General features: G+C 41.9%; 1 protein-coding gene across 1 annotated transcript in view; it reads right to left on the bottom strand.

Moving 5' to 3' along the window:
* Positions 1 to 4265: 4265 nt before the first annotated feature.
* The window catches only part of LOC144693864 (ATP-binding cassette sub-family C member 5-like), a 137552-nt gene continuing 116012 nt past the window's right edge, over positions 4266 to 25805 (bottom strand). The window contains exons 27-30 of the mRNA XM_078563978.1: positions 17788 to 17866; positions 15766 to 15879; positions 6698 to 6862; positions 4266 to 5245 (exon numbers count right to left, since the gene is read on the bottom strand). Coding sequence (XP_078420104.1) covers positions 5144 to 5245; positions 6698 to 6862; positions 15766 to 15879; positions 17788 to 17866 — 460 coding nt within the window. The 3' untranslated portion in view covers positions 4266 to 5143. The remainder of the gene's footprint in view (positions 5246 to 6697; positions 6863 to 15765; positions 15880 to 17787; positions 17867 to 25805) is intronic.

Below are 25805 nucleotides of genomic sequence, written 5' to 3'. Positions count from 1 at the left end.
TTTGCTGTGCATATGTTGGCACAATTCAAAACTAATTAATCAGCTTTAAAGCTCTTTGGGGTGACCTATGGTTGTGAAAGGCACTATATAAGTGCATTTTTTTCTTCTCTTGCAGGACAAGGTGGCCCAGAACAGGAAAGTGTAGAACCGGAGAGGGCATTATCTGAGCCTCATGGAGGAGACAGTACTCCACATCTTGGGAATGGCACTGACAGAACCCATTGCATCCTACACCTGCCAAAAACAAACAGAATGATAGTATGTTCCTGGCTTATGCCCCTTCTCAAATCCCACTTCACCCTTATCCTGCTATATGTCATGAAGCAAAAGCTGCAGATGATGTGATCATGGACACCCTGCTTTCCATCCCACCTCTCTTCCCTCACACCAACATATTTCTGCTTTCAGACACTCAAGAACTACCACCTGTGCCCTTGCTGTTGCTTCTCAGCCAGCTCATACTACGGCCATCCATGCTGAGGTGGTGCAGTCCAAATCTATGCGGGGCCATCTGTAGTCTCCTGTAGTGACAATCAGCTGTCTTCCACCAGCCATGCTGCAGCCACAGAGATATCTCTGCTTGGGAACAGTAGGCCAGGCAAAAGAACCTGCAAGACAGGCACTAATGGGATACACAAACAAGGGTGAATAGTTCAGTTTTTTTGAATCATTGGGTGTGTTTTTGCATAATGTTATATAGGTTATTTGTTGCTAGCTTTTATTTCCGAACTTTGCCCTATTGGTACGTAGTAGATAGATTGAAAGATGGAAATTGTGTAGCAATGGTGATGATGGGATATCACCTTAGGGGAGCTAGAGTCTCAGTAGCCGCTTAAGGAGAACCTGTGAAAGGGTCCTGGATGCCTCCTCCTTCTCACCCCCAGGATGGCCTCTAAATGCCTGGCAGCAAGAACTGTGGAGAGCACAGTAGACCACCACAAACCTAAACAGCTGCTCTGGTAAGGATGGGAGGGCTACCCACAGACTTTCTAGGTGGTGGAACCACGCTTTCAGGACATCGATGATCTGCTCCACAATGTTCCTTTTGGCTGCACGGTTCTTATTATAGGTGTTTAGGTGCCAGAGGGTAGTCGTGGCCAGATGATTAGTCAGCCAACCTCTCGTTCATCGTGTTAAACCAAAGACTGGCAGAGGAAAAGTGGCTGACTGTCTTGGAATGAAGGCACTGTAGCTGCAGCCAGGATCATGGGCATTCACCAACATGATGTTGTGCGTATGATCACACACCAACACACGTTAATAGTTATAGACCTTGCAATTCCTGTACGTTACAGTGTGTGTGTGTGTGAGGGCGGGGTGGTGCGGTTGGGAATTGCTACTTTGCCAAAGCCACAAACCCACTTTCTGCTTCATCCTTGTAAGAGACTATGATGTCCTTTCTCCTGGCTTATAGCCCCAGTCACCTCCCTAACGCAGTGATAGTTGGCAAACTAGGAAATTTTGGCTATGGCACGTGCTGCCACCTGGAAGGATCTGCTGTGACGTTGATGGCAGCTAGCAGCATCAGCCTTGCCCTGTAGGTCCTGATGAAGGTGGAGCAGTTCAATGACCACCAATCATATGTGCCTCAAACATCATTCTTGGCTAAGGTGGAGGTAGAAGTGCTCCTTGAAAATCCTTGGTGGGCAAAGCCTGCTGTTGAGAGCCGCCCTCCTCCTCATTCTGTGCACAGCTTGCTCTCTCTGCAGCATGTATTCCATGTACCTATTGTGTTGCAAATCAAGTGGGACTACAACTATAGCCACCATAATGTTACCAGGCTTCTGTTGACAAACCTTACAACTCCTCACTCAGAAACAGAAAGTGCTGGAAAAACTCAGCACGTCTAACAGTGTCTGTGGAGGGAAAAAAAGGTTTAACGTTTCGAGTCCTTATGACTTCTTTAGAGCTCTGAAGAAGCCATAAGGATTCAAAACGTTAACTCTGTTTTTTTTCTCCCCACGGATGCTGTTAGATCTGCTGAGTTTTTCTAGCATTTTCTGATTTTGCTTCAGATTTCCAGCATCCGCAGTATTTTGCTTTTATCTTACAACTCATCTCCTTGACAGAATGCCACAACACTGCGTTCAAAATCTACCAAGTCACAATAACTCCTTCAAAAGCATACCACAGTACCTCTATACACTTTGCAAGAGCAAATGAGAGTCAAAGGCACTTCACCTGCAAGTTGGATGGCATGCTTAAAATAACCAAATTGGCAGGGTTAGTCACTTGCGCATTCAGCTGCGTGTAAATAGGAAAGGGTGTTAACTTGACTTGTGCAGTATGAATTTGCAAAACATGTGGCAAATCAACATTAGAGGTCATTTGGTGTCACAGTCCTCCGACTCTATGCTTTTGGCGCATGCACAGCCTGTCCACGCGAGTGCCCCGTCAGTCAGGGTGTGTTGTGCAGGCCACACCCTAATCCGCTGATAGCAGCTTGGGGCTTATTTAGTGCCAGTGGTGTTATGGAACTCTATTTCATGGCCATGGTCTGATAAAAATTTAATATACCAAAAATCATACAAACATGGTCTGCCCCAACTCCATTGTCTTTTTTCTAGGAAACAACATAATTTTTGAAAGGATGTGGCAAGTTGATGAAATAAGACCATTGAAACAAATTAGGACGTTCAACTGACAAGAGTGCTGAGAAACAAATAGCGCATACATTTTCTATGTGGGTGTTGAATTGTATTTAAGTAATGTTAAAGGCTACATATAGCATGCAGTATAATCCAACATTTTTCTTTCAACTGTTAAATGCAAATGATTTATACCAATGTAGTACAGAAAAGAAATGGAAAGTTCCTGCACTGAATGGCATCCAAAATGTTGAGTGGCTAAATAAAAATTGAGACAATCTGTGAAGATCTTAAATTGTTCCATGGTCTACTTTGTATTTATTATCCAAAAACATCTTCAAGTTTGCGCAAGATGTACACAACATGCAAAGTGCATGACCAGCAGAACACAAGAAATGTATTCAATAGCCAAATAGGGCCATTTATAAAAAAAATTACATTGATTTGTCTTTGATGGAGGGGTTCATTCATGTGGATAAACTTTCCCTTAGATGGGATTGTTTGTCTTGTTCCCAGCCCATACCAAGTCTTCAGCTGACAGATCCATGGAATTTATCTTGCATACTTGACACTGTTATACTTGCAAAGGTGAAGGATTAGAGAAAAAACTGAGGACCCCTTTAGGACATCTTCAGAGCATGAAAGGTGCTGCATATGACAACAATCAAATGTTTCTTTCAAGAAAAAGGTGCTCAGAATCAGTTTAGAAGTTTAAATTCAGGACTGCATAGAAATACTGAAGTAAGACAGTTCTATCTGCCTCAGTGTAACCTTTCCTGTTTACTTAGCAGCCTTTCTGTATTTTAATCAATCACTGCTTTGGAATTTGGGGAAATAACATTTGAAAAATACAGAAATCAATAATGATTTGTGCAAGATTTTTTCTATACTGCATAGACTTCCAAAAGTTCAGGAGAGCTTTTGGGTGGGTTACTAAAAGGATGCTAAATCAATAACAAAATAGGTTGCTAAAAATCTTCCTGTTGTGCAGCAAAAAACTTGTGCTGCTAATAGATGAGAAAGAACAACCACTCCAGTAATTCACCTGGGCACAATTTTACGGTCCCCCATCGGTGGGTTTGCAGCGCTGTTTCCCTCCACCCCAGCCTCTCCATCAAGATCCCCCAGCCCTCTCTCCGGGCCTCACCTCCCCATCCACCATGAGGCCACCTGCACTTACCCGATCCTGGGCTCTGGGGGCAGAATTTTATGGCCCCGTTTCAGCGGGGACAGGGCCGTAAAATGCGGCGTACCATTATAAACCCCATTGACTTCAGCGGGAACGTAAAATCCCGCTGCCGTAGAATTCTGCCCTGGGACTTTAAAAGGTGGCCATTGCTGCTACTGGCACCACAGAGGTGCTGGCCAATCAGGTTGATCAGCAGCTCCCTGCGGTGCGAGTTTCTCCTGAGTAAGGGGTGCAAGTTCTGTCACCAGCCAATTAATGCTCCTTCGAGAAGGCAGACAGTATTGGCATGGATACGTTTCCTGCTGACTCTTCAGGTGGAGCCATCCAAACAATTCTGCCCCAAGACCTAGGTGTAAACCTTTCAAGACGTGGTTCAAAAATAACCATGTCTTGCCATGTATTTTTCGGTTTTATCATCTGCTGTCAATACAAGTATTCAGAGCTTATTGCCAATATTTACTAAGATACGAAAACTAGGATAAGTTAAATGTATTAATGTAAAATAGTTTATTTATATTTAAAGATTTAACAAGGCAACAAAATCATGCTAAGGCTCTAAGCTCTACAAGATGACAAATACGTGCAACATTGCCTGGACTGGTAAAGCAAGCTATCTATGGTAACAGCAAGAACCACTTTCATGTGGCCTTCAGGAAATAGCTTATACTGACAGTGCACATGGACAATAAATGTCAACAGTACAAATCATACAGTAAAATAAATTCAACCTGAGGTATATTCTTCCTAGTAACAAAAAACCTCAAATAATTTAGTCGCACTAGAATCAGAATGATTAAAATAAGTCTATTTGGTACTGTTACCATAACAACACTTACTGCTGTCTGGATTAAACAGTGAAGCATATTAATTTTTTTAATGAATTGGTGTACTCTTTATTCTATATAAATATAACTTGACATTGACAACTGTCTCACAGTTAATTAGCAAACTCTGATACAGTGCAAAACTGTACAGGAGTAGAATATAAAAGAAAGCACAATATAACAGTGCAAAAATAGAATACAAAATAAAGTACAGCATGTACGCACTGCAAATATTCTATGAATAGATTTATAAATCTGTAATATGTGAGAGGCTTAACTATAGGCATTTGAAACTATCAACATCTAAGGCTCCCTGAACCTGGAGTGCATTTGAAGTTAATAGAATTAGCCCAGCTTTTAATTATGAAATGCATAAGAAAATATGGAAAACAAAGTTTACAGAGTATCTTGAACTACTCTGTAGATACATGAATGGTGTAAGCTGTTGTAAAACAACTGAGGATATCTTGTCCCTGGATGGAGAAATGTTGACTACCTAAGCAGCGAGTAGCTTAATTCTGAAGAAAATCTTGTAGGCTGTGTTAGCCCTTTACAGTGGCTTTATTTTCAGCAGCGGCGAACATTGCACAAAATCTTGAGTTTTCATTGGCTAGAAGAACAGATGGCTCATCAAATTCCATAACCTGAAAGAGGATACAAATATATTGCTTTACTAAGCTATACAGCAGTCTCGTCCAATAGGATTTCAATGCTCGCCAAACTTGTGTTGGTCAGGTTACCATACACATTTGCTATATGATGCAAAATATATGCAATATTAACAAAATGGGTTTGAGGTTTTCAGCCATCAACAATCAAGGCCAATATACTCAATACCAGAACCAGGAGAAGTTTCAGAAGGGTTTTACAATCCAACTGTTCCGTAAAGCAAGCCTCCTGTATATATTCTCAAAGGGTGGTGACAATCTGTTAACTTCTGTTTCTGACAGTGTGCTCCGGTTTGTTTAAAAAAAATCTTCAAGAGTAAACTATTTCTATTTCATCGGAATTCATATATTAAGAGACTTGACAAATCTCTACGTATTGGCTTCTGTGCTCTGACTCTTGCCTTGCTTGCCTGCCATTTCCAGACACAGCATCCAGATGTTTAATAGACCTTTCACTAATGGACAACCTCCTGTAAATCTCTTTTTGCGCCAAAACCACCAGCTACTAGCTAAACAAAATCAACTTCTTCAGTTAGCACCCTCTATGTCATTAGATACCCACAAGGAAATTCTGAGTGTAATCGGACCAATGTCCTTCCGAAGGTCCGCCCTGCTTTCAAAGCACTTCATAGTGCGTTCCCATAGATCAAACTGGATTGTCATTTAGAGGAACCATGAGAGAACGGGGACAAAGAAAGTAATGTGCAGTGGACTGTTTCTCTTGTTTCATTGAGCAAATGGCTTTTCAGCTTCCAGGTCACAAGAAACTTGACTAACGATATTCTGATAAACACAGTCGCAGTCCGACCATGTGAGACTCCTGTCAAACAGCAACATGGTTGATTCTTCCTGGCTCAATCCAGGACAGAGAATAAATAGTAGTCAAGGTGACAACTGTACTTATACCCACTGCTGCAACTTTAACACAATTCAGTATTGTGTCTCCCTAAAAAGGAACAGCAACAATTCACCACGTCTGTGACTGATTTATCACGTGTGGCGAGCACAGTGGACAATCCTGCACTAGAAGATGCTCACTAATTGTAGAAAAGTTTCTTTCACCAGTAGTTTTAGACCACTTAACCTCAGCAAGGTAAAAATTCTGTTAACATCCATGATTTATTTATAGTATCTATGGCAATTAAAGGAAATATTGAGGACCGTTTGTTAAGAACTTGTTAAATACTGATCAGCTCAATTGGATCTACTTTTTCCATTAAATATTATGTTAAGCATGACCATGTGAGACTCCTGTCAAACAGCAACATGGTTGAATCTTCCTGGCTCAATCCAGGACAGAGAATAAATAGTAGTCAAGGTGACAACTGTACTTATACCCACTGCTACAACTTTAAAAGAACTTGAAAAGAACTACCCCCTTTTCCTGACTGGATTCTTTCCCAATAAAAACCTGGAAATTTTTGTTACCTGGCCCTGACTTAGCACCATGATGCGATCACAGCTGAGTACTGTATTCAAACGATGTGCAATGGTCAACATTGTACACTCAGCAAATGATTCCCGAATCGTCTCTTGCACCAGAGAATCAGTCTCTGTATCCATGGCAGCAGTAGCTTCATCTAACACAAGAATCTGTAACATTCAGAAACAAAATTTTACATAATGTATAGACTAAAGAAAAGGTTTAAAACAGTTACTCATCTGGTGGAGCAGTTATCTTGTAAAAGATTAAAATCAGGATTGTTCAAGAATCCAGAATTACATGAGTGCAGATATCTTGGAAGGTTGGGCTGCAGGAGGGGCAAGGCCATGGAGGCTTTTTAAACTAGGATGAGAATTTTCAAATCATATGTTGCTTGATTAGGAGCGAAAGTAAGTCAGTGAGTATGGGATGCTAGGTGAACAGGACTTCAGTGCAAGTTAAGACATGGGAAGCAAAGTTTTGGATGACCTCAAGTTTACTGAGGGTGGAATGTGAAGAACCAGTCAGGAGTGCATTGGAATTGTCATGTCTGTAGGTAGCAAAGGTTTGAACGAGCATTTCATCAGCAAATGAGCCAAGGTGGGCGAAGTCAGGCAATGTTAAAGAGGTCAAAGTAGACAGTCTTAATGATAATGCAAATCCATGGTTGGAAGCTCACCCTGGATTCAAACATAACACAGAGGTTGTGAGCAGTCTGGTTTAGTCTTGGACTTTTGCCAGGGAGAGAGATGGGGTCAGTAGCTACGGAATGGAGTTTGTGGAAGGGACCAAAAACAATGGCTTCAATCTTCCCAATATTTAACTGGAGGAAATTTCTGCTTATCCAGTACTGAATAAGCATCTGATAATTAAGCAATGGTGGAGGAATCGAGAAAGGTGGTGGTGAGAGAACTGGGTGTTATCAGCATACTTTTTATTCTTTCACAGGATGTTGGTATCAGTGGCTAGGCCAGAATTTTTTGCCCATCCTTAATTGCCCTTGAAAAGGTGTGGTGAGCCACCTTCTTAAACTGCTGCAGTCCATGTGGCGCAGGTAGTGCTGTTAGGGAAGGAATTCCAGGATTTTGACCCAGTAACAGCGAAGGAATGGCAATATAGTTCCAAGTCAGTAGGGTGTGTGGCTTGAAGTGAAACTTGCAGATCGTGGTGCACCCTTGTCATTCTAGGTGGTAGAGGTGCTATCAAAGGAGACTTGGTAAGTTTTGTTTAAATCTAATGCTGTGCTTTCCAATGATGGCACCAAGGGGCAGCATGCCAAGGAGAAATAGGAGGCGGGGGGGGGGTGCAAGGAGAGGTCCTTGAGAGACACCAGAGGTAACAGTGTAGGTGTGGGAAGAGAAGACACTGGCTGCAATTAGATAGATAAGAATGGAACCAGGTGAGAGCAGTCCCTGGACTCAATACTGAGTTCAGCAACTAAATCATAGCCTATGCCCCCATATTGTTTTTGGGTTTTTTTGCTGGCTTGTTTCTTTCTTTATCCCTTGATGTTGTATTCAAATGGCTGCTATATAGCCATTAATGCCTCCATGGACACCTTTGCTTTTTTTTTGCTACACACATTACCACTCTCTTTGGCTTTTGCATCGTGAAATCTCTCATCATATAATCGCTCTTGCCCTCCACCCTATCCTAGACCTTACCTTCTGTTCTTCCTGCCCCTTCCCCCACTTTCTACTGGCTTAAAAACTCCTACATTTTTAACTTTCTTCAGTTCTGATGAAAGGTCATTGGCCTGAAACTCTAACTCTGTTTCTCTCTACAGATGCTACATGACCTGAGTATTTCCAGCATTTTTTATTTTTATTTCAGATGTCCAGCTTCTGCAGTATTTTGCTTTTGTGTTTGAGAGAGAGCAGTCCTGACCAGCTTATTGACAGTAAATTTGCGTTGGAAGGATGATGTAGGTCAACCATGTCAAAGGCTGCAGACAGGTTGTTAGGATGAGGAGAAATAATTTATCTATGTCACAGTCACATAGGATGCCATTTGTGATTTTGATAAGAGCTATTTCAATACCGCAGTAGGGGTGGAATCCTGATTGGAGGAATTCAAACAGTGTTCCAGGAAAGATGGACATAGATTTGGGAATTGACAATGTTCAAGGACTGTGGAGAGGATAAGGAGGTTGGAGATGGGGTGATAGTTTGCAAAGGTGATGGGGTCAAGGGTTTTTTTTTTGAGAGGAGTAATGATGGCAGATCTGAGAGACAGAGAGAGAAACAACACCTGAAGAGGGAAAACAGTTAATTAAATCGGCTAACATAGGGGCCAGAAGTGGAACTTCAGTAGTCAGCAATTTAGTGAGAATAAGATCAAGAGGGCAGGAGGTGGGTCTCAGGATAAGATGAGCATGAGGGGAGATAGGACAGAAACTAGAGAAAGATGCAAGTTCCGAGTTAGGGCAACGGGAATCTTTAGAGGAAGTGTTTGATCCAGTGGGCTTGTGGAAGGGTAGGATGTGTCAGAAGCAGCTGATCCTTGGCTTCTGCATTATTAAATCTTTTGTCATTTAATCTCTCCTGCCCTCCACAAACCTTCCCTTTAATTCTTCATGCTCCCTCCCTCCTTCTACTGGGTAAAGCCAAGTCTTGATCTTAAAAACAAAGAAGTCCAGAAAAGAGTTTTTATACATCTCTAAGGATAAAGGTTGGTTACAAACTAGGAGAATCAGATTGGAGTGGGTATCAGTTTACTGTGGTAGACAATACTAAAGTCCATCTTGGAAAGCAATTTGGGTTGACACCCAAGTACCACTGTGTTCCTCATGCCACATGACACCTGGCTAAGTTGCTCCTTATTACTATACACAGCAATAAGGTGATCTTCTAAATAGGCAGCTCTATTTAGAACATAAGAAGGTGACAGAGAAACCATGGAATTATAGAGCAGTTAGCCTAACATCTGTTGCTGTGAAATTGCTAATCTGTAATTAAGTACAGGGTAACTGATCACCTTGAAAGCTTTCAGCTGATCAGAGAAAGCAAGCGTGGATTTGTTAAAGGTATGTCATGCTTGAAATTTTCTTTTGAGTAGTGAATATGGGAATGTCTATGGATGTTATTTACATGGACTTCTAGAATGGATTTGATAAAGTGCCTCAGAAGAGATTGTTAGCTAAAGCTGAAGCTCATGGAATTGAAGGCAAACTATTGACCTGATTAGAAAACTGGCTGAGTAGAAGGAGACGAGAGTAGGGATAATTTTTTTTTTCCCTTTTCTTCTTCTTCCTCCTAAAAAAGAGAAAAAACCCTCCCCAGCCCCCGCAAAATATAAATAATAAGAAAATCAGCAGTCATAGGTCAGATATTGTTTCACTTGATATAATACATACAACCTAAGTAGGGTCAGTTATATGAAAGTAGAGAGCTGTAGTTCCTCAAAGTAATCTAAGGTTGCCAAGCTACATAAAATCCATCAGTGGGAACCTCTTATAGTATACTTTATTTTCTCAAGTTTAAGATTCTGCATAAGATCATGTATCTAATTAGTAAAAGGCGACAGGGCAGACTGTTTCCAATTTACTAGAACAATACGTCTAGCCAATAATGTTGAAAAGGCAAGTGCATCAGTCTGAATTTTTGTAAGAGGGATGCCATTTGGTTCCACTCCAAAGAGTGCTGTAATAGGAGAGGGTTCAATGTTGCTACTGAAAATATGTGAGAATGATCTAAAAATCTTTGTCCAAAACAAAGCCAATTTAGGACTGCCCAGTACATATGAATTAGAGGGGCTGGGGCAGTGTAACATTTATCGCAGCTTGGATCAAAATTTGGATAAATCTTAAGATTATTTCACCTTGGATAGATGGATACGATATAAAATTTTAAATTGTAGCAACTCATGTCTTGCACATACACGAGGAATGTACAGGAGAGAGAATAGACTGCCAGTTATCTTCTGATAAGTCTGAGTCAAAATCTTGCTCCCAAAGAGTTTTTAAGGTGGAAAGAAAAGGACAATGTAGTGAAAAAATTAGAGAATATGATTTGGAAATGAACCCCCTTAACAAAAGGATTTAATTTTAACATAATATCTATCAGTGATTTAGGGGGCAATAAAGGAAAATGGGTGGTTTTTCTGCACGCAAAGTCTTTGATTTGTAAATAGAGAAACTAGTGTGTGTGGGGCAGATCATATTTCCGAGAGAGTCAAAAGAAGCAAAAATATTATCAATGTATAAGTTAGCAGGGGTTTCGACGCCTCTCGCATGCCAGACTTGAAAGGCAGAATCTCCTAATGAAGGTGGAAATAAATGGTTTTCATTAATAGGGCTGTATAAAGAGAGCGACTGCAGCCCAAAGTGTGTTCTGAACTGGGTCCAAATCTTAATTTAAGTGATTGTCTAACAATAGGGTTTGAAGAAAAGTGACTGGTTGAGAAAGGAATGGAGGAGCACAACAGAGCAGGCAGAGATGTAGACTGACAGGAGCCTGCCTCCAATTGCACCCACACTAAACTAGCCAAGTTCGAATAAATCCAAAAAGAAATATTACGGATATTAGTAGACCAATAATAAAACTGAAAATTTGGCAGTGCCAAACCACCTAAATGTTTGGGACTTTGTACAAAAACTTTAACAAATTCTGGGTGTTTTCTTATTCCAAATAAAAGGAAGGAATTAATTGGTTTACTGCAACAAAAAAAAAACAGTTGGGAATAAACAATGGAATGCACTGAAATAAGTATAGAAATTTTGGCAAAATATTCATCTTTACAGAATTTAGACAACCAACTAAAGAAAGGGCTAGACCATCGTGCAAAGTCCTGCTTCATATGTTCCAACAAAGGGTCAAAGCTGAGCTTAAAAAGGTCTCCAAGGGACTGAGTAATTAAAATTCCTAAATATTTAAAACTGTTTACTGAGACCTTGAAGGGGAGGGAAGAAAGAAGGTAACTCTTTGCAATGTAATAGGAAAAATTTCACTCTTTTGCAAATTAATTTTAAAACCTGAAATATGACCAAATCGCTTAAGAATAGAAAAAATATGTGGGAGAAATGAGGCCGGATCAGAGGTGAAAAGAAGCAGGTTATCAGTATAAGGAGAGTTTCTGCTCGACTCTAACCCTTATAACACCCTGTATATCTCCACAGGTCTGCAGTGAAATTGTGAGGGGCTCAATAGCAATAGCGAAAAGTAGGGTGGGGGGGGAGGGAGGGGACAGCCCTGTCTGGTACCTCGACGGAGGTCAAAGAGTTTGGAGTGAATATTTTTTGTACGGACTGAAGTAACCAGTGAGGGATGCAATAGTTTTATCCATTTTATAAAAATGGGTCCAAATCCAAATTTTTGAAGGTAGTCACATTCCACTCTACCAAAAACCTTTTTTGCGTCCATAGTTATAAGAACCCCAGGGAGAGAAGTAGTTGATTGTGTATAAATAATATTGAAAGGATGCCTTAAATTAGAGAAGGATTGTCTGCCTTGTATAAAACCTGTCTGGTCAAGAGAGATAATAGATGGAAGGGCAGGTTCTTAAGACAGTGGGCTAAGGCTTTAGCTAATATCTTGACATCTTGGCATTTAAAAGGGAAATAGGCCGGTATGAACCGCAATGCAGAAGATCCTTATCCCTCTTTAAAAGAATAGGCAAAGATGCCTCGTGCAGCACAGGAGGGAGCATTGTCAAGCGAAAGCATTCCAAAAACAAAGACAATAATAATGGAGAAAGTTGTGATAAGAATTTAAAAAATAAAATTCTACTGGAAATCCACCAGGCCTTGGCGCGTTATTACTTTGTTTACTTTATTACTTTGTTACTTTATTACATTATTACTTTGATTTAATTGTCTTTAGTATTTCATCTTGGGAAAGGGGTACTTCTAACGCATTCATAGAGTCAGACATTAGAAATAGGATGTCCGTATCATCAAAAAAATTGTGAAATAAATCAATGGAATAAAGGAGTCAGAGGTATAAAGGGTGGAATAAAAAAGTTTGAATTGATCATTGATTTCCTGATGATCGGTGGTGGTTGACCCTGTTGGAGTGCTGATTTCAATAATAAGTTGAGAGGAAGCTGGTGAGCCAGGAGCCCTCTGGTTCTTTCACCATGCTCATAAAATGTACCACGTGATCCAAGTATAAGCTTTTCTGTTTGTTTGGTGGAAAGATGATCAAATTCAGTCTGTAGAGCCAGACACTGTTTGTATAACACTGGGGTAGGTGCAAAAGCATACTGCTGGTCCTCTAAGAGAATTTGGTCAATCAATTGGGACAATTTTGAAGGATTGCATTTGTTAAGTTGAGCAGTATATGAAATTATTTGTCCACTTAGGTAAGCCTTCATACTCTCCCAGACAGTAGCAAAGAGCAAGAAAAAGAGAAAAAAGATGAGAGAAGAAAAAATAGAAGGGGAAGAAAAGCTTATATCATCTATGGCGAGGTACTTTAATTGACAGGATGTGACTAATGAAATGCAGCAATGATCTATTTTGGGGGGCCTTAACTGTCAGCTGTGGCTCAGTTGGTCACACTCTCGCCTCTGAATCACAAGGTTCTAGGTTCAAGTCCCTCTCCAGAACTTGAACACAAAAGTCAAGACTAACACTCCAGTTCAGCACTGAGGAAGCACTTCATTGTCTGAGGTGCCATCTTTTGATCAGATGTTAAACCGAGGCCCCATCTACCCGTTTGGCTGGGTGTAAAAGAGATCCCATGGCATTATTATGAAGGGTAGAGTTATTTATCCCTCAATCAAAAAGACAGGTTATCTGGTCATTATCACATTGCTGTTTGTGGAGGTTTGCTGTTTGCATATTGGCTACCTCATTTTCCTCATTATAATTGTGGCTGCACTTCAAAAAGTACTTCACTGGCTATAAAGCACTTTGAGACATCCAGAGATAGTGAAAAGCACTGTATAAATGCAAGTCTCTTTCTTTCTCAACTATTCACAGAATTCATTAACAAGTTAGATGACAGGCTAGAAAGCCACATATCCAAATTTGCCAATGACACAAAGATAGTAGCATTGTAAGCAGTGTACAAAGAGATAATGATAGATGAAGTGAATGGGCAAAACTGTGGTAAATGGATTTTAATGTAGACAAATATGAGGTCTTCCAATTTGGATCTACTAAGAATAGAAAAGGATGCTTTCAATATGGTGAAAAACTAAAAACAGTCCAAGAAGAATCATAGATCCAGGCGCACAGATCATTAAAATATCACAATAAAGAACAGAAAATAATCAAAAAGACTAACTGAATGCGTCCTTTGTATCTAGAGGAGTAGGATACAAAAGGGGTTAAAGTTACACTTCAGCTATACAAAGCCCTGGTTAGACTACATCCAGAGTACTGCGAGCACCATAGCACTGTATCTTAGAAAGGCTATGTTGGCCTTGGAGGAAGTGCAGCATAAACCTAACAGAATGATACAAGGACTCGAACAATTAAGCTTTGAAGATTAAACAAACTAGGTTGCACAAATAGTTGTTTGGTAGTACAGAAATTGACTATCGAAGCTTTTTGTCTTGCATTCATTAGTTTATACTGCATAAGAGAGTGCTGATTGGCTGGCAAGTCCACTCTAATTGGTAGATGCAATGCCATGAAGAATACAGCAGAGAACAGCCATACTTTTGTTTCAAATTCAATCCAGGCAGGTCAACTCTTGATTGGTCAAGGTAATGCCATGGGAATGAACCAGAGAATAGCAGTCCCCAAGCTTTTGTTTAGTTGCAAAAGGTGTAAATGCGGGGACATGCTTCTTTTGTCTGCAAAGAACAGGGCCCTGTGTGTGAATATATGTGGCTTTTAGCATGCATAAGTGAGCCACACTGCAAGCCCAACTGATAATCTTAAATTGGTTTCTACTGTAATTCTTAGCACAATCAGGATTGTTTAGCAAGTTGTCCAATTGCAGGAACACATGTGGGCTGTAACTTCCAACTAGCATCGGAGATGGCCCACAGGAATTAGAAGTAATAAATACGTACTTATCTGCCCTTGAAAATTACACTGACATTTCCGATCGCTGGAGCTGCTTGGGGACTGCATCGAAATACTCCTCGCAGGCCCCAGTGAAGTGCAACTCTGGCAAATTCAATGGGGCCATGCCCCTTTTTGTACATCACTAGCTGCCATAAAGCAGATGAGTTTACAGGGTCCAGTGAAATTGACAGGCCAGGTCAGGGGGCTTTGGAGGGTCAGATGTCGGTGGGGGAGGGGGTCAGAGGTTGGGGGGATTTGGAGGTCAGGTCGGGCCCACAGGGGCAATTGGAGGGGTGCAGGGATTGGTTGGGAGGGGGGAGAGTCCCATGGGGGCCAGTATGGGTGTTTACAATAATTACCCAGAAGTTAGAAGAGAAGAGGTTTTAATTCTGCTAACTTTTTCTGGGTAACTATTGGTGCAATCCTGGTGGAACCATTCAAAAGTTTGCGATTTAAATCGCATTTTCAAATGGTTCCCAGTGCAGGGCAATTGTCTAAAGGAAGTTTGCACTTCTGGGCAATTGCCTAGCAAATCTTAACTGGGAACTTCCGAGAGATTCCCCAGTACATCTTTAGGGTACACCCAAATCCTACACTGGGGAGCTCAGAAGTTACCGCCCTACGTTTTGAGTTTTGCAAGCACAGGCTGGTTGGGTACGGTCAGTACTTTGCCTGTTGCAAACAGCCAAAGGGGTGTGCCGTTTGACTGGCTTCACCAGTCATTGGGATGTACGGCCTACATACCTAGCATCACACTGGCACTGAAATTCATATACCATATTATTCATTTGTGTGACAGGCAGACATCTTTTTGGCTTGCCAGCAGCATCCTGTTAGTGGAGAACATCACTTGTGTTGCCACTGCCATAAAAACAGACAGACAGGAAAAGACCAGCTGGTTCACTAAGCCTGTCCCAAACACAAAACAAGTTCCAGGGTCATATTGATCATGAGGTACAAATCTAAAGCATTATAGGTCAATTTTCCAATCCATATTTAGCATTTACAAGGCATTTACTAGACTGCAGCCTTTCAAAATTAATACCCTGATGTATATGGAATGATTATTTATTAACTCAACTACCAAGAATCTACCCCACCTTCAACTCTTACCTTACATCTCCGTAGTAGAGCTCTAGCTACACATATTAACTGTTTTTCTCCAACTGAGAAATTTTCTCCATTCTCCACCACTTCAGAGTCCAGTTTTAAAGGCAGTTGAGAGATCTGCATTGTGGAAAAGATACCACAATAATCAGTTTGAAGGCACCTTATAACAAAGGCACACTGCCTTTAATAAAAATGTTTAATGCTTTCTACTACCCAGTGCATAAGAATTTGTTACAGCTGCAAGCCCCAACAAAGCTAGCTATATTAAAGAAAAATCTCAAATTTTAGCCCATGCTCCAAGCATTCAGCAAAGACAGTACTTCCTGGATGTGAATTAAGGCTCGATGTACTCTGCCTGAACCACTAAGAAAATTCTTTTGATTTTTTTTTAAAATATAAAATTCATTCTTGGGATGTGTGTCACTGGCAAAGCCAGCATTTATTGCCCGTCCCTAGTTGTCCTTGAACAGGTGGTGGTGAGCCACCTTTTTGAATGGCTACAGTTCACGTGTTTTAGGTACACTGACAGTGCTGTAAGAGGGGGTGTTCCAGAATTTTAACCCAGCAACAACAAAAGAACTGCGATATAGTTCCAAGTCAGCACAGTATGTGACTTGGAAAGGAAGTTGCAGGTGGTGGTGTTTCCATGTGTCCGTTGTCCCTTGTTGTTCTCGGTGGTTGGGGTCGCAGTTTGATAGCTGCTGTTGAAGGAGCCTTGGCACACGGTTACTTCTGTGCACTGCCAGTGAATGTTTAAGGTGGTGGATGGGGTGATAATCAAGCTGACTACTTTGTCTTGGATGGTGTCGAACTTGAGTGTTGTTGGTGCTGCACTCATCCAGGCAAGTAGAGAGTATTCCATCACACATCTCACTTGTGGACAGGTTTTGGGGAGGAGGCGAGTTACATGCCACCGAATTCCCAGCCTCTGATCTACTTTTGCAGCCAGATTATTTATATGGCTGATCCAATTAAGTTTCTAGTCAATGGTAACCCTCAGGATGTTGATGGTAAGGTATTCAATGATAATAATGCCATTGAATGTCAAAGGGAGATGGTTAGATTCTCTCTTGTTGGAAATGGTCATTGCCTGGCCCTTGTGTGACACAAACATTACTGGCCACTCTTCAGCCCAAGCCTGAATATTGTCCAGGTTTTGCTGCATATGGACACAGTCTGCTTTAGTATCAGGGAAGTTGTGAATGGTACTGAACACAGTGCAATCATCAGCAAACATCCCCACTTCTAACTTTATGTTTGAGGTAAAGTCATTGATGAAGCAGCTGAAGTTGGTTGGACCTAGGACACTACTCTGAGGGACCCCTGATGCAATGTCCTGGGGACGAGATTGACTGATCTTCAACAACAACAACCATCTGCCTTTGTGCTGGGTGTAACTCCATCCAAATGGGTGCTTTTCCCCCAAATCCCATTCATTTCAATTTTGCTAGGGCTCCTTGAAGCCACACTTGGTTAAATACTGCACTGATGTCAAGTCACCATCACCTCATTCAGCAATTCAGCTCTTTTGTTCATGTTTGAACAAGGCTGCAATGAGGTCTGAAGCCAAGTGGCCCTTGCTACAGATCCCTGATGTTAGACATTCCCACAGGAGAAACCAAACGTTTCTCATGAGCCTTATGGCTAAAAAAAGTAAAATGCAAGTGCATTCAAGACAAAGAAAAGCATTGATCCATTAACCAGAGTTGGATTTAAACCCTACCCGCACAACTGAATGGACAATGTTCTAACCTATACTACAACACAGTTCGACATATTCTGAAAAAATACCCAAACTTCATTATATACCTAACAAAATGGTAACAGAGTACACATCAGCTTCATTCCCCATCAATACCAAAAACTATGCAGTTACTAAAAAAAGAAATCTTTGATCAGCTCAAATAGTTAACCATTAAACACAAGTTATCTACCCACATATTTATAGTTATGCAGACTGTACAATGTTGATCATACATAATTCATTTATAACCATTGCCAAACATATTACTTAGCAGTACTTACACATTCTTTCATGTGTGTTCGCTCCAGTGCATCCCATACCTGCTCCTCAGAGTACTGTTGAAAAGGATCCAGATTGTACCTGACAAGGAAACAAGAAAATTATACTGTCGAAAGTTTAACTCTGACTGAGACCATTGTGGTGGAGCAATTAACTGTACAAGTTAGAAAGATTCCCTATTCATTCCAATATCTCTGCTGAGCTAGTTTATCTCACTATGGTGAAGCAACCATTTCTAGTAAGTTTAATTAAACAGCCTATAACTAGCAACATGATGACAGCTGCCATTAGGACAAAGCAATTAACATAGGATTTTGAAAGATCTTAGTTCTGAATTAGCTATCTGACTGTAGGAATTTAGAGATAAACTGGAATCTACTCAGGCAAGGAAAGGTTGCACAGGAATGTGAGTGAAAGATATTCCCTTTCCCAGGCCTGTCCAACAAGCAGCCTGAAGGCCACTATGCGGCTCGCCAGGCCTTCCTATCCAGCCCGTGGACCATGTATTCAAAATGCCGCTAGGTGAAGTTGAAGATTCTTCAAGGAGCTGCTCCTCCAATCACAGGTCATTTGTCTTCCGTGTTTGCTGCTGATAGGATCACTAGTAAGCCCATCAGCAGCAACTACGGGAGAGAACCAGTCTCTGATTGGAGCAGCAGCTTCCTTCAGCCTGAAAAATGACATGACGGGGGCGGCGAGTCTGCTGGTGAGGGAGAACAGTCAGAGTGGCTGGTGGTGATGGTGGGGTGGGCACGTGGGGCAATAGAATGGCTGGTGGCAGGGGTCAGAGAGTGGCTGGTGGTGGGGGTCATGAAAGAGAGAGAGAGAGAGAGAGAGAGAAAGAGCGAGCGAGAGAGAGAGCGCGCGCGTGTGAATGTGAGAGTGTGACTGTGTGTGCGTGCGCGAGTGTGCTAGTGAGAAAGTGAATGTGTGTGAGAGAGTGAATGGGTGTGAGAGTGAGAGAATGTGCGTGAGAGTGAGAGAGAGTGAATGTGTGTGAGTGAGAGAGTGTGAATGTATCTGAGAGTGAGAGAGTGTGTGAGTGAGAGTATGAGTGTGTGTCTGGCTCACTCCCAGTCTCAGGGTTCGCACTCTTCCTTACCCTCACACACCAACACACTCACCATGGGTGAGGGTGATGGTGGAAGCACCCTGAGACTGGGATTGAGCTGGACAAACACAATTTGACCCTATCACTCTCATGGTCACCTTTATTAATTACTCACTTTTTTAAATTATCAATTTGTTGCTTTGACATTACTTCATTTTTGCTCAGCAAGTTGTTTCTTTTCTTCATACCTCAATATTTTGTTAATATTGATGTCTAATGTTGCACCAAACCTTATCTTTCTGAAGTTTGCTCATCAGCCCCAAGTGAGCAAAAAATTGAAACGGGGCCCCTCACACGAAAAGGTTGGACAAGCCTGCCCTATCCCTGAGCAGCCATTCTCTGACTTGTGGAGGGTAGAAAAGTGGGGGAGATATATGAGTGGCACAGGATAAAGATGTTGTGGCAGCGGCCAGAGAAAATGGCACGCACCTACATTATCGTACTATGGTGACATTGATTTTCCTGTTCACAACTTGTATTTTAGTGCCTTTATCAAACAAAATCTGACACCTAGCCACCTAAGGAGATATTAGGGCAGATGTGCACCTGTCTGACAAAGGTCATCATGCACACACCTTGTTGACACTCAATTGAATGCAAACGTGCATCATGACTGAAATGCTCTACTCAACACCCCTCCCCTGGCTTCCTGTCCCTGCAAACATTACTCTGCCACACACCCACCAACTGATGAAAACCCACAAGCTGGTTGAAACTATCCGTGCTGCACCTCACTCACCACTCCATGATGACCTGTTCAACCCACCCACTGCCTGCTTTGCATCTTGGCACCCCATATAGAGCGCCCTTCCTGAGCAAGATCTGCTAGCAGACATCCTTTAGATCAAGAAATGGGAAACACGGGAAGTCATTAACAAATTTCTTGTGACAGACCCCATCTGTCCAATAGCAGGCTTTGAACTACCACAGCGACTGTGGTCCTTGCTAAATAGGTTCAGAGCAGGCCAGGGTCCCTGTGCAGCCAGCCGGGGCCTTAGTACAAACCCCTTATCCACTTGTGGAAAGGTACAAACAATGCTTCACTTTACCAAGGAGTGTCCCCTCTACAGACTTGGTGGCGGACTAATCATCTTAAACTCAGCAAATGAGGTTGGCTTCGGAGATTTGCATTCGCTAAATAATAAGGACAGCTAGCCAGAAATATATAAACAGATAGTAAGAGTTTTTATAAATATTTTAAAAAGAAATGAGTTAACAAAGTGAGAGTTGGTCCTACAGAAAGTGAGCCTGGGGAATTGATAATGGAACACAAGGAGATGGCATAAGAACATAAGAAATAGGAGGAGTAGGCTATGCAGTAGGCCCCGTCATTCAATAAGATCATGGCTGATCTGCCCCAGGCCTCAACTCCTCTTTCATGCCAGCTCCTCATAGCCCTCAACTCTCCAATATTTGAAAAATCTATCTACCTCCTCTTTAAATACTTTCAATGATCTAGCCTCCAAAACTCTCTGAGGTAGGGAACTCCAGACATTCACTACCCCAGAGAAGAAATTTCTTCACATCTCAGTTTTAAATGAGTGTCCCCTTCTTCTGGAACTATGTCTCCTAGTTCGAGATTCCCCCACTAGCGCTCTATATGGGGTGGCAAGATGCAAGACGGGCAATGGGTGGGTTGAACAGGTCATCATGGAGTGGTAAAGTGAGGGGCAGCGCGGACAGTTTCAACCAGCTTGTGGGTTTTCATCAGTTGGTGGGTGTGTGGCGGAGTAATGTTTGCAGGGACAGGAAGCCAGGGGAGGGGTGTTGAGCAGAGCATTTCAGTTATGATACACATTTGCATTCAACTGAGTGTCAACAAGGTGTGTGTGAGATGACCTTGGTCAGACAGGTGCACATCTGCCCTAATATCTCCTTAGGTGGCTTGGTGTCAGATTTTGTTGATAACACTCCAGCGAAATGCCTTGGGACACTTTACTATGTTAAAGGCCCTAAAATACAAGTTGTTGTGAACAGGTAGATACTCCATCTTCTCAACATCTACCCTGTCAAGCCCCCTCAGAATCTTGTATGTTTCAATAAGATCACCCCTCATATGGCAGGTGAATTCAACAGGTATTTGGCATCAGTTTTCACGACAGAAGATACAAGTAACATCCCAAAAGCAACTATAGACCAGAAAATGGAAGTGGGGATGGAAGTCAGGAAAATTACAGTCACCAGAGAAGTGGTACTGAGTAAATTGTTGGATCTGCGGGCTGACAAGAGCCTGGGTCCTGATCATCCTAGGGTCTTAAAAGAAGTGGCTAATGAGATAGTTGATGTGTTGATTTTAATTTTCCAAAACTCCCTGGATTCAGGGAAGGTCCCATTAGATTGGAAGGTGGCAAATGTAACTCTATTATTCAAAAAGTGAGGGAGACAGAAAGCGGGAAACTATAGGCCAGTTAGCTTAATGCCTGTCATAGGAAACATATTAGAAGCTATTAATAACAGGACACTTGGATAAGCTCAAGGTCATCAGGCAGAGTCAACATGGTTTTGTGAAAGGGAAATCGTGTTTAAGCAACTTATTGGAGTTCTTTGAGGAAGTACCATGTGATGTGGATAAAGGAGAACCGGTGGATATACTGTACTTAGATTTCCAGAAGGCATTTGATAAAGTAGCACGTCAAAGGTTATTGCGGAAAATAAAAGCTCATGGTATTGGGGGCAACATATTGGCATGGATAGAAAGTTGGCTGGCTAACAGAAGGCAGAGAGTAGGCATAAATGGGTCTTTTTCAGGTTGTCAAGATGTAACAAGCGGTGTGCCACAGGGATCAGTGCTGGGTCCTCAACTGAATATAAATGACTTGGGTGAAGGGACCGAAGGAATGGTTGCCAAATTTGCTGATGACACAAAGATAGGTAGGAAAGTAAGTTGTGAAGAGGACAAAAGGCTACAAAAAGATATAGATAGGTTAAGTGAGTGGGCAAAGATCTGGGAAATGGAGTATAAATGTGGGAAAATGTGAAATTGTCCATTTTGGCAGGAAGAATAAAAGAGAAACATGTTATCTAAATGCTGAGAGATTGCAGAGCTCTGAGGTGCAGAGTGATCTGGGTGTCTTAGTGCGTGAATCTCAAAAGGCTAGTATGCAGGTACAGCATGTAACTAGGAAAGCTAATAGAACAATATGCCGCACAGGAGGCTGCTCAGTAAGATAAGAGCCCATGGTGTTAGAGGCAAGGTACTACCATGGATAGAAGATTGGCTATCTGGCAGGAGGCAGAGAGTGGGGATAAGGGGGTCCTTCTCAGGATGGCAGCCAGTGACTAGTGAAGTTCCACAGGAGTCAGTGTTGGGACCACAACTTTTCACTTTATACATTAATGATCTAGATGAAGGAACTGAGGGCATCCTGGCTAAGTTTGCAGATGATACAAAGATTGGTGGAGGGACAGGTAGTATTGAGGAGGCGGGGAGGCTGCAGAAGGACTTGGACAGGTTAGGAGAATGGGCAAAGAAGTGGTAGATGGAATACAACGTGGGGAAATGTGTGGTCATGTACTTTGGTAGGAAGAATAGCGGCATAGACTATTTTCTAAATGGGGAGAGAATTCAGAAATCTGGAGTGCAAAGAGATTTGGGAGTCCTAGTCCAGGATTCTCTTAAGGTTAACCTGCAGGTTGATACGGTAGTTAGGAAGGCAAATGCAATGTTGGCATTTATTTCGAGAGGACTAGAATATAAAAGCGGGGATGTGCTGCTGAGGCTTTATAGGGCTCTGGTCAGACCACATTTAGAATATTGTGAGCAATTTTGGGCCCCATATCTCAGGAAGGATGTGCTGGCCCTGGAGAGGGTCCAGAGGAGGTTCACGAGAATGATCCCAGGAATGAAAGGCTTAACATATGAGGCACATTTGAGGACTCTGGGTTTATACTCAATGGAGTTTAGAAGGATGAGGGGGGATCTGATTGAAACTTACAGAATACTGAAAGGCCTGGACAGAGCGGACGTGGGGAAGATGTTTCCATTAATAGGAGAGACTAGGACCCGAGGGCACAGCCTCAGAGTAAAGGGAAGACCTTTTAGGAGAAACTTCTTTAGCCAGAGAGTGGTGAATCTATGGAATTCATTGCCACAGAAGGCTGTGGAGGCCAGGTCATTGAGTGTATTTAAGACCGAGATAGACAGGTTCTTGATTGGTAAGGGGATCAAAGGTTACGGGGAGAAGGCAGGAAAGTGGGGTTGAGAAACTTATCAGCCATGATTGAATGGCAGAGCAGACTCGATGGGCCGAATGGCCTAATTTCTGCTCCTATGTCTTATGGTCTAACAATATCATTTATTGTGAGGGGAACTGAATACAAAAATATGTTTCAGTCATACAGGGCACTAATGAGACCACATCTAGAGTACTGTGCTCAGTACTGGTCACCTTATTTAAGAAAGGATGTAAATGCATTGGAAGCACTTCAGAGAAAGTTTACCAAACTAATACCTGGAAAAGGTGGGTTGTCTTCTGAGGAAAGGTTGGATAGACTAGGATTCTATCCACTGGAGTTTAGAAGATTAAGAGGCGACTTGATTGAAACATATAAGATCTTGAGGGGTCTTGACAGGGTGGGTGTGGAGAGGATATTTCCTCATGTGGGAGAATCTGGAACGGGGGGTCACTGTTTAAAAATAAGGGGTCACCCATTTAAAACAGAGATGAGGCGAAATCTTTTCACTCAGAGGGTCGTGCGTCTTTGGAACACTCTTCCTGAAAAGGCAGTGAAAGCAGAGTCTTTGAATACTTTTAAGGCAGAGGTGGATAGATTCTTGGTAAGCAAGAGGGTGATAGGTTATGGGAGGGAAGGTGGGATGCAGATTTCAGGTTACTATCAGATCAGCCATGATCTTAGCAAATAGCGGAGCAGGCTCGAGGGGCTGGATGGCCTATCCCTGCTCCTTTTTTGTATATATGTTCATATGTTATGTATTACTGTTGGATCCAGTCCCCTGGTTTGTCGGGGCTAAAAGATCCGGTTTGCACGCTTGTCTCAGGGTGACCGAGTTGGTACCAAGACAGAGAAGATCAGTAGACCGTTATTAGAAGAAACACATTCTGTTTATTTACAAAAGGAACTCAGCAGCTACACTTCTGTGCTTACAACTCAAAACTCTGTCTTTACTCTTCAGATCTAACTCAAGATTACTGACTACAGAGGAAGTCTGCTACTCTGCTATTGGGTATCAAGATCATGTGATCTTACATTACAACATTTGTCTTGAAAGTTTAGATCATCAGATTACTACATCCCTCCCCCCTTTACTCAAATAAATTTTACAATTTTTCTCAAAGTATCAAATTATTCAAACAGATAAATAATTTACAAAGTCAAGTCTTTCTGGGGGTTTCCTTCTGCACATAGAACGCTTCAGCTCTACAACTTCTGATGTTTGATCTGGAACCCCTCTCACTGTAGTCGTCTGAGCATCTGGTTCTTCAGTAGGTACCTACAAGTTTGTTTCTTTGACTCTTTCAGGTACAGTCGGCCTTTCAGACATAACTGTACTCAGCTGAGTTCTTTCAACAGGAGGCGTTGATTCAGTCACGAACACTGGTGGAATCATTTCTAGATATTTTGTTTCTCCTCTTCTTATATGATCCACATGTCTTTGTATGACTCGATCTTCCACTTTCTGTGGTAGGAAAGTGGTCCCGTTACTGCACTTAATTCGCCAAACAACCATTTTGGTCCTTCTCTAAAATTCTTCACAAATACTTGCTCTCCTACGTTAAACGTTGTGTCACAACTGCGACAGTCATGTCCAATTTTCTGACTTCCCTGACTCCTTTCCACGCCTCCCCCCCAACAAAGTTTGGCATTATTATGCTCAATCTCGATCGGAGAAAGCGCTTCATCAACAATTCTGCAGGTGTGACATCTGTTGTCATATGAGGGAATGTGTGACATACGTTGTCATAATGGAAAAGAAAACCTGCTAATTTAGTTGCTATAGAGTCTCCAGACAATTTCTTCATACCAGATTTGGATGTCTGAACTGCCCTCTCGGTCAGTCCATTTGAAGAAGGGGTGGTACGGTGAAGGGGGTTTTCACGAGTAATACCGCTGAGGCTGAAATTCAGCACTGTTCCATTGTCTTATACGACCACTTTAGGTAGTCCGTTGATTGCGAAACTTTGTTGTAGTTTGTCTATTGTAGCAAAAGATGTCGGCGACCTCACTTCATATATGTTCATCCATTTTGAGTGTGCATTGACGATAAGTAGAAACATGGTTCCCATAAAAGGTCCCACATAGTCGGTGTGTGCTCGCACCCATGGCCTTCCTGGCCACTCCCAGGGATGTAATGGAGCTGTTGGAAGGTAACTTTTGTACTTTCTGACACTGTATACAACTTCTCGCTAAGTTTTCTTTTTCTCCATTCATCCCAGGCCACCATAGATAGCTGTGTGCTGTTGCTTTCATTCTGGAAATTCCAGGATGTGCACTCTGAAGTTCAAATAACAATGGCTTTGGTCCTTTTGGAGGAACAACCACTTGTGCTCCCCGCAATAAGATACCTTCCTGGCTTGTTATTTCGTATTTTCTCTGGAAATACGGTTTCATTTAATCAGATTCTTGTGATCAACCATGAAGAACTTGATCTCGCACTTTGGATAAGACCGAGTCTCAATTTGCCCAACCTTTAATCTGTCGAGCACATATCAGTGATGAGTCCAGGAAGTTCAATAGTAAAATGAATTTTGGAGGAATTGGAACATCCTCATCTTTTACTTGCACGGGCAAATGACTGAGTGCATCTACGTTTGCAATTTGACTTCCAGGTCGATGAATGAAAGTATATTCATACGCTGCCAAGATCAATGGTATTATTTGTGCATGTGTGTCTTCTTTCAATGGACATTCTTCTTTCTAACACTGACTTTATTCTCAGCCTCCTTTTCA

The sequence above is a fragment of the Cetorhinus maximus genome, chromosome 19 (genome assembly GCF_964194155.1).
Source record: "Cetorhinus maximus chromosome 19, sCetMax3.hap1.1, whole genome shotgun sequence".
Lineage (NCBI taxonomy): Eukaryota > Metazoa > Chordata > Chondrichthyes > Lamniformes > Cetorhinidae > Cetorhinus > Cetorhinus maximus.
Note: the sequence above shows the minus strand (reverse complement) of the source record. Positions and strands in the feature narration are given on the sequence as shown.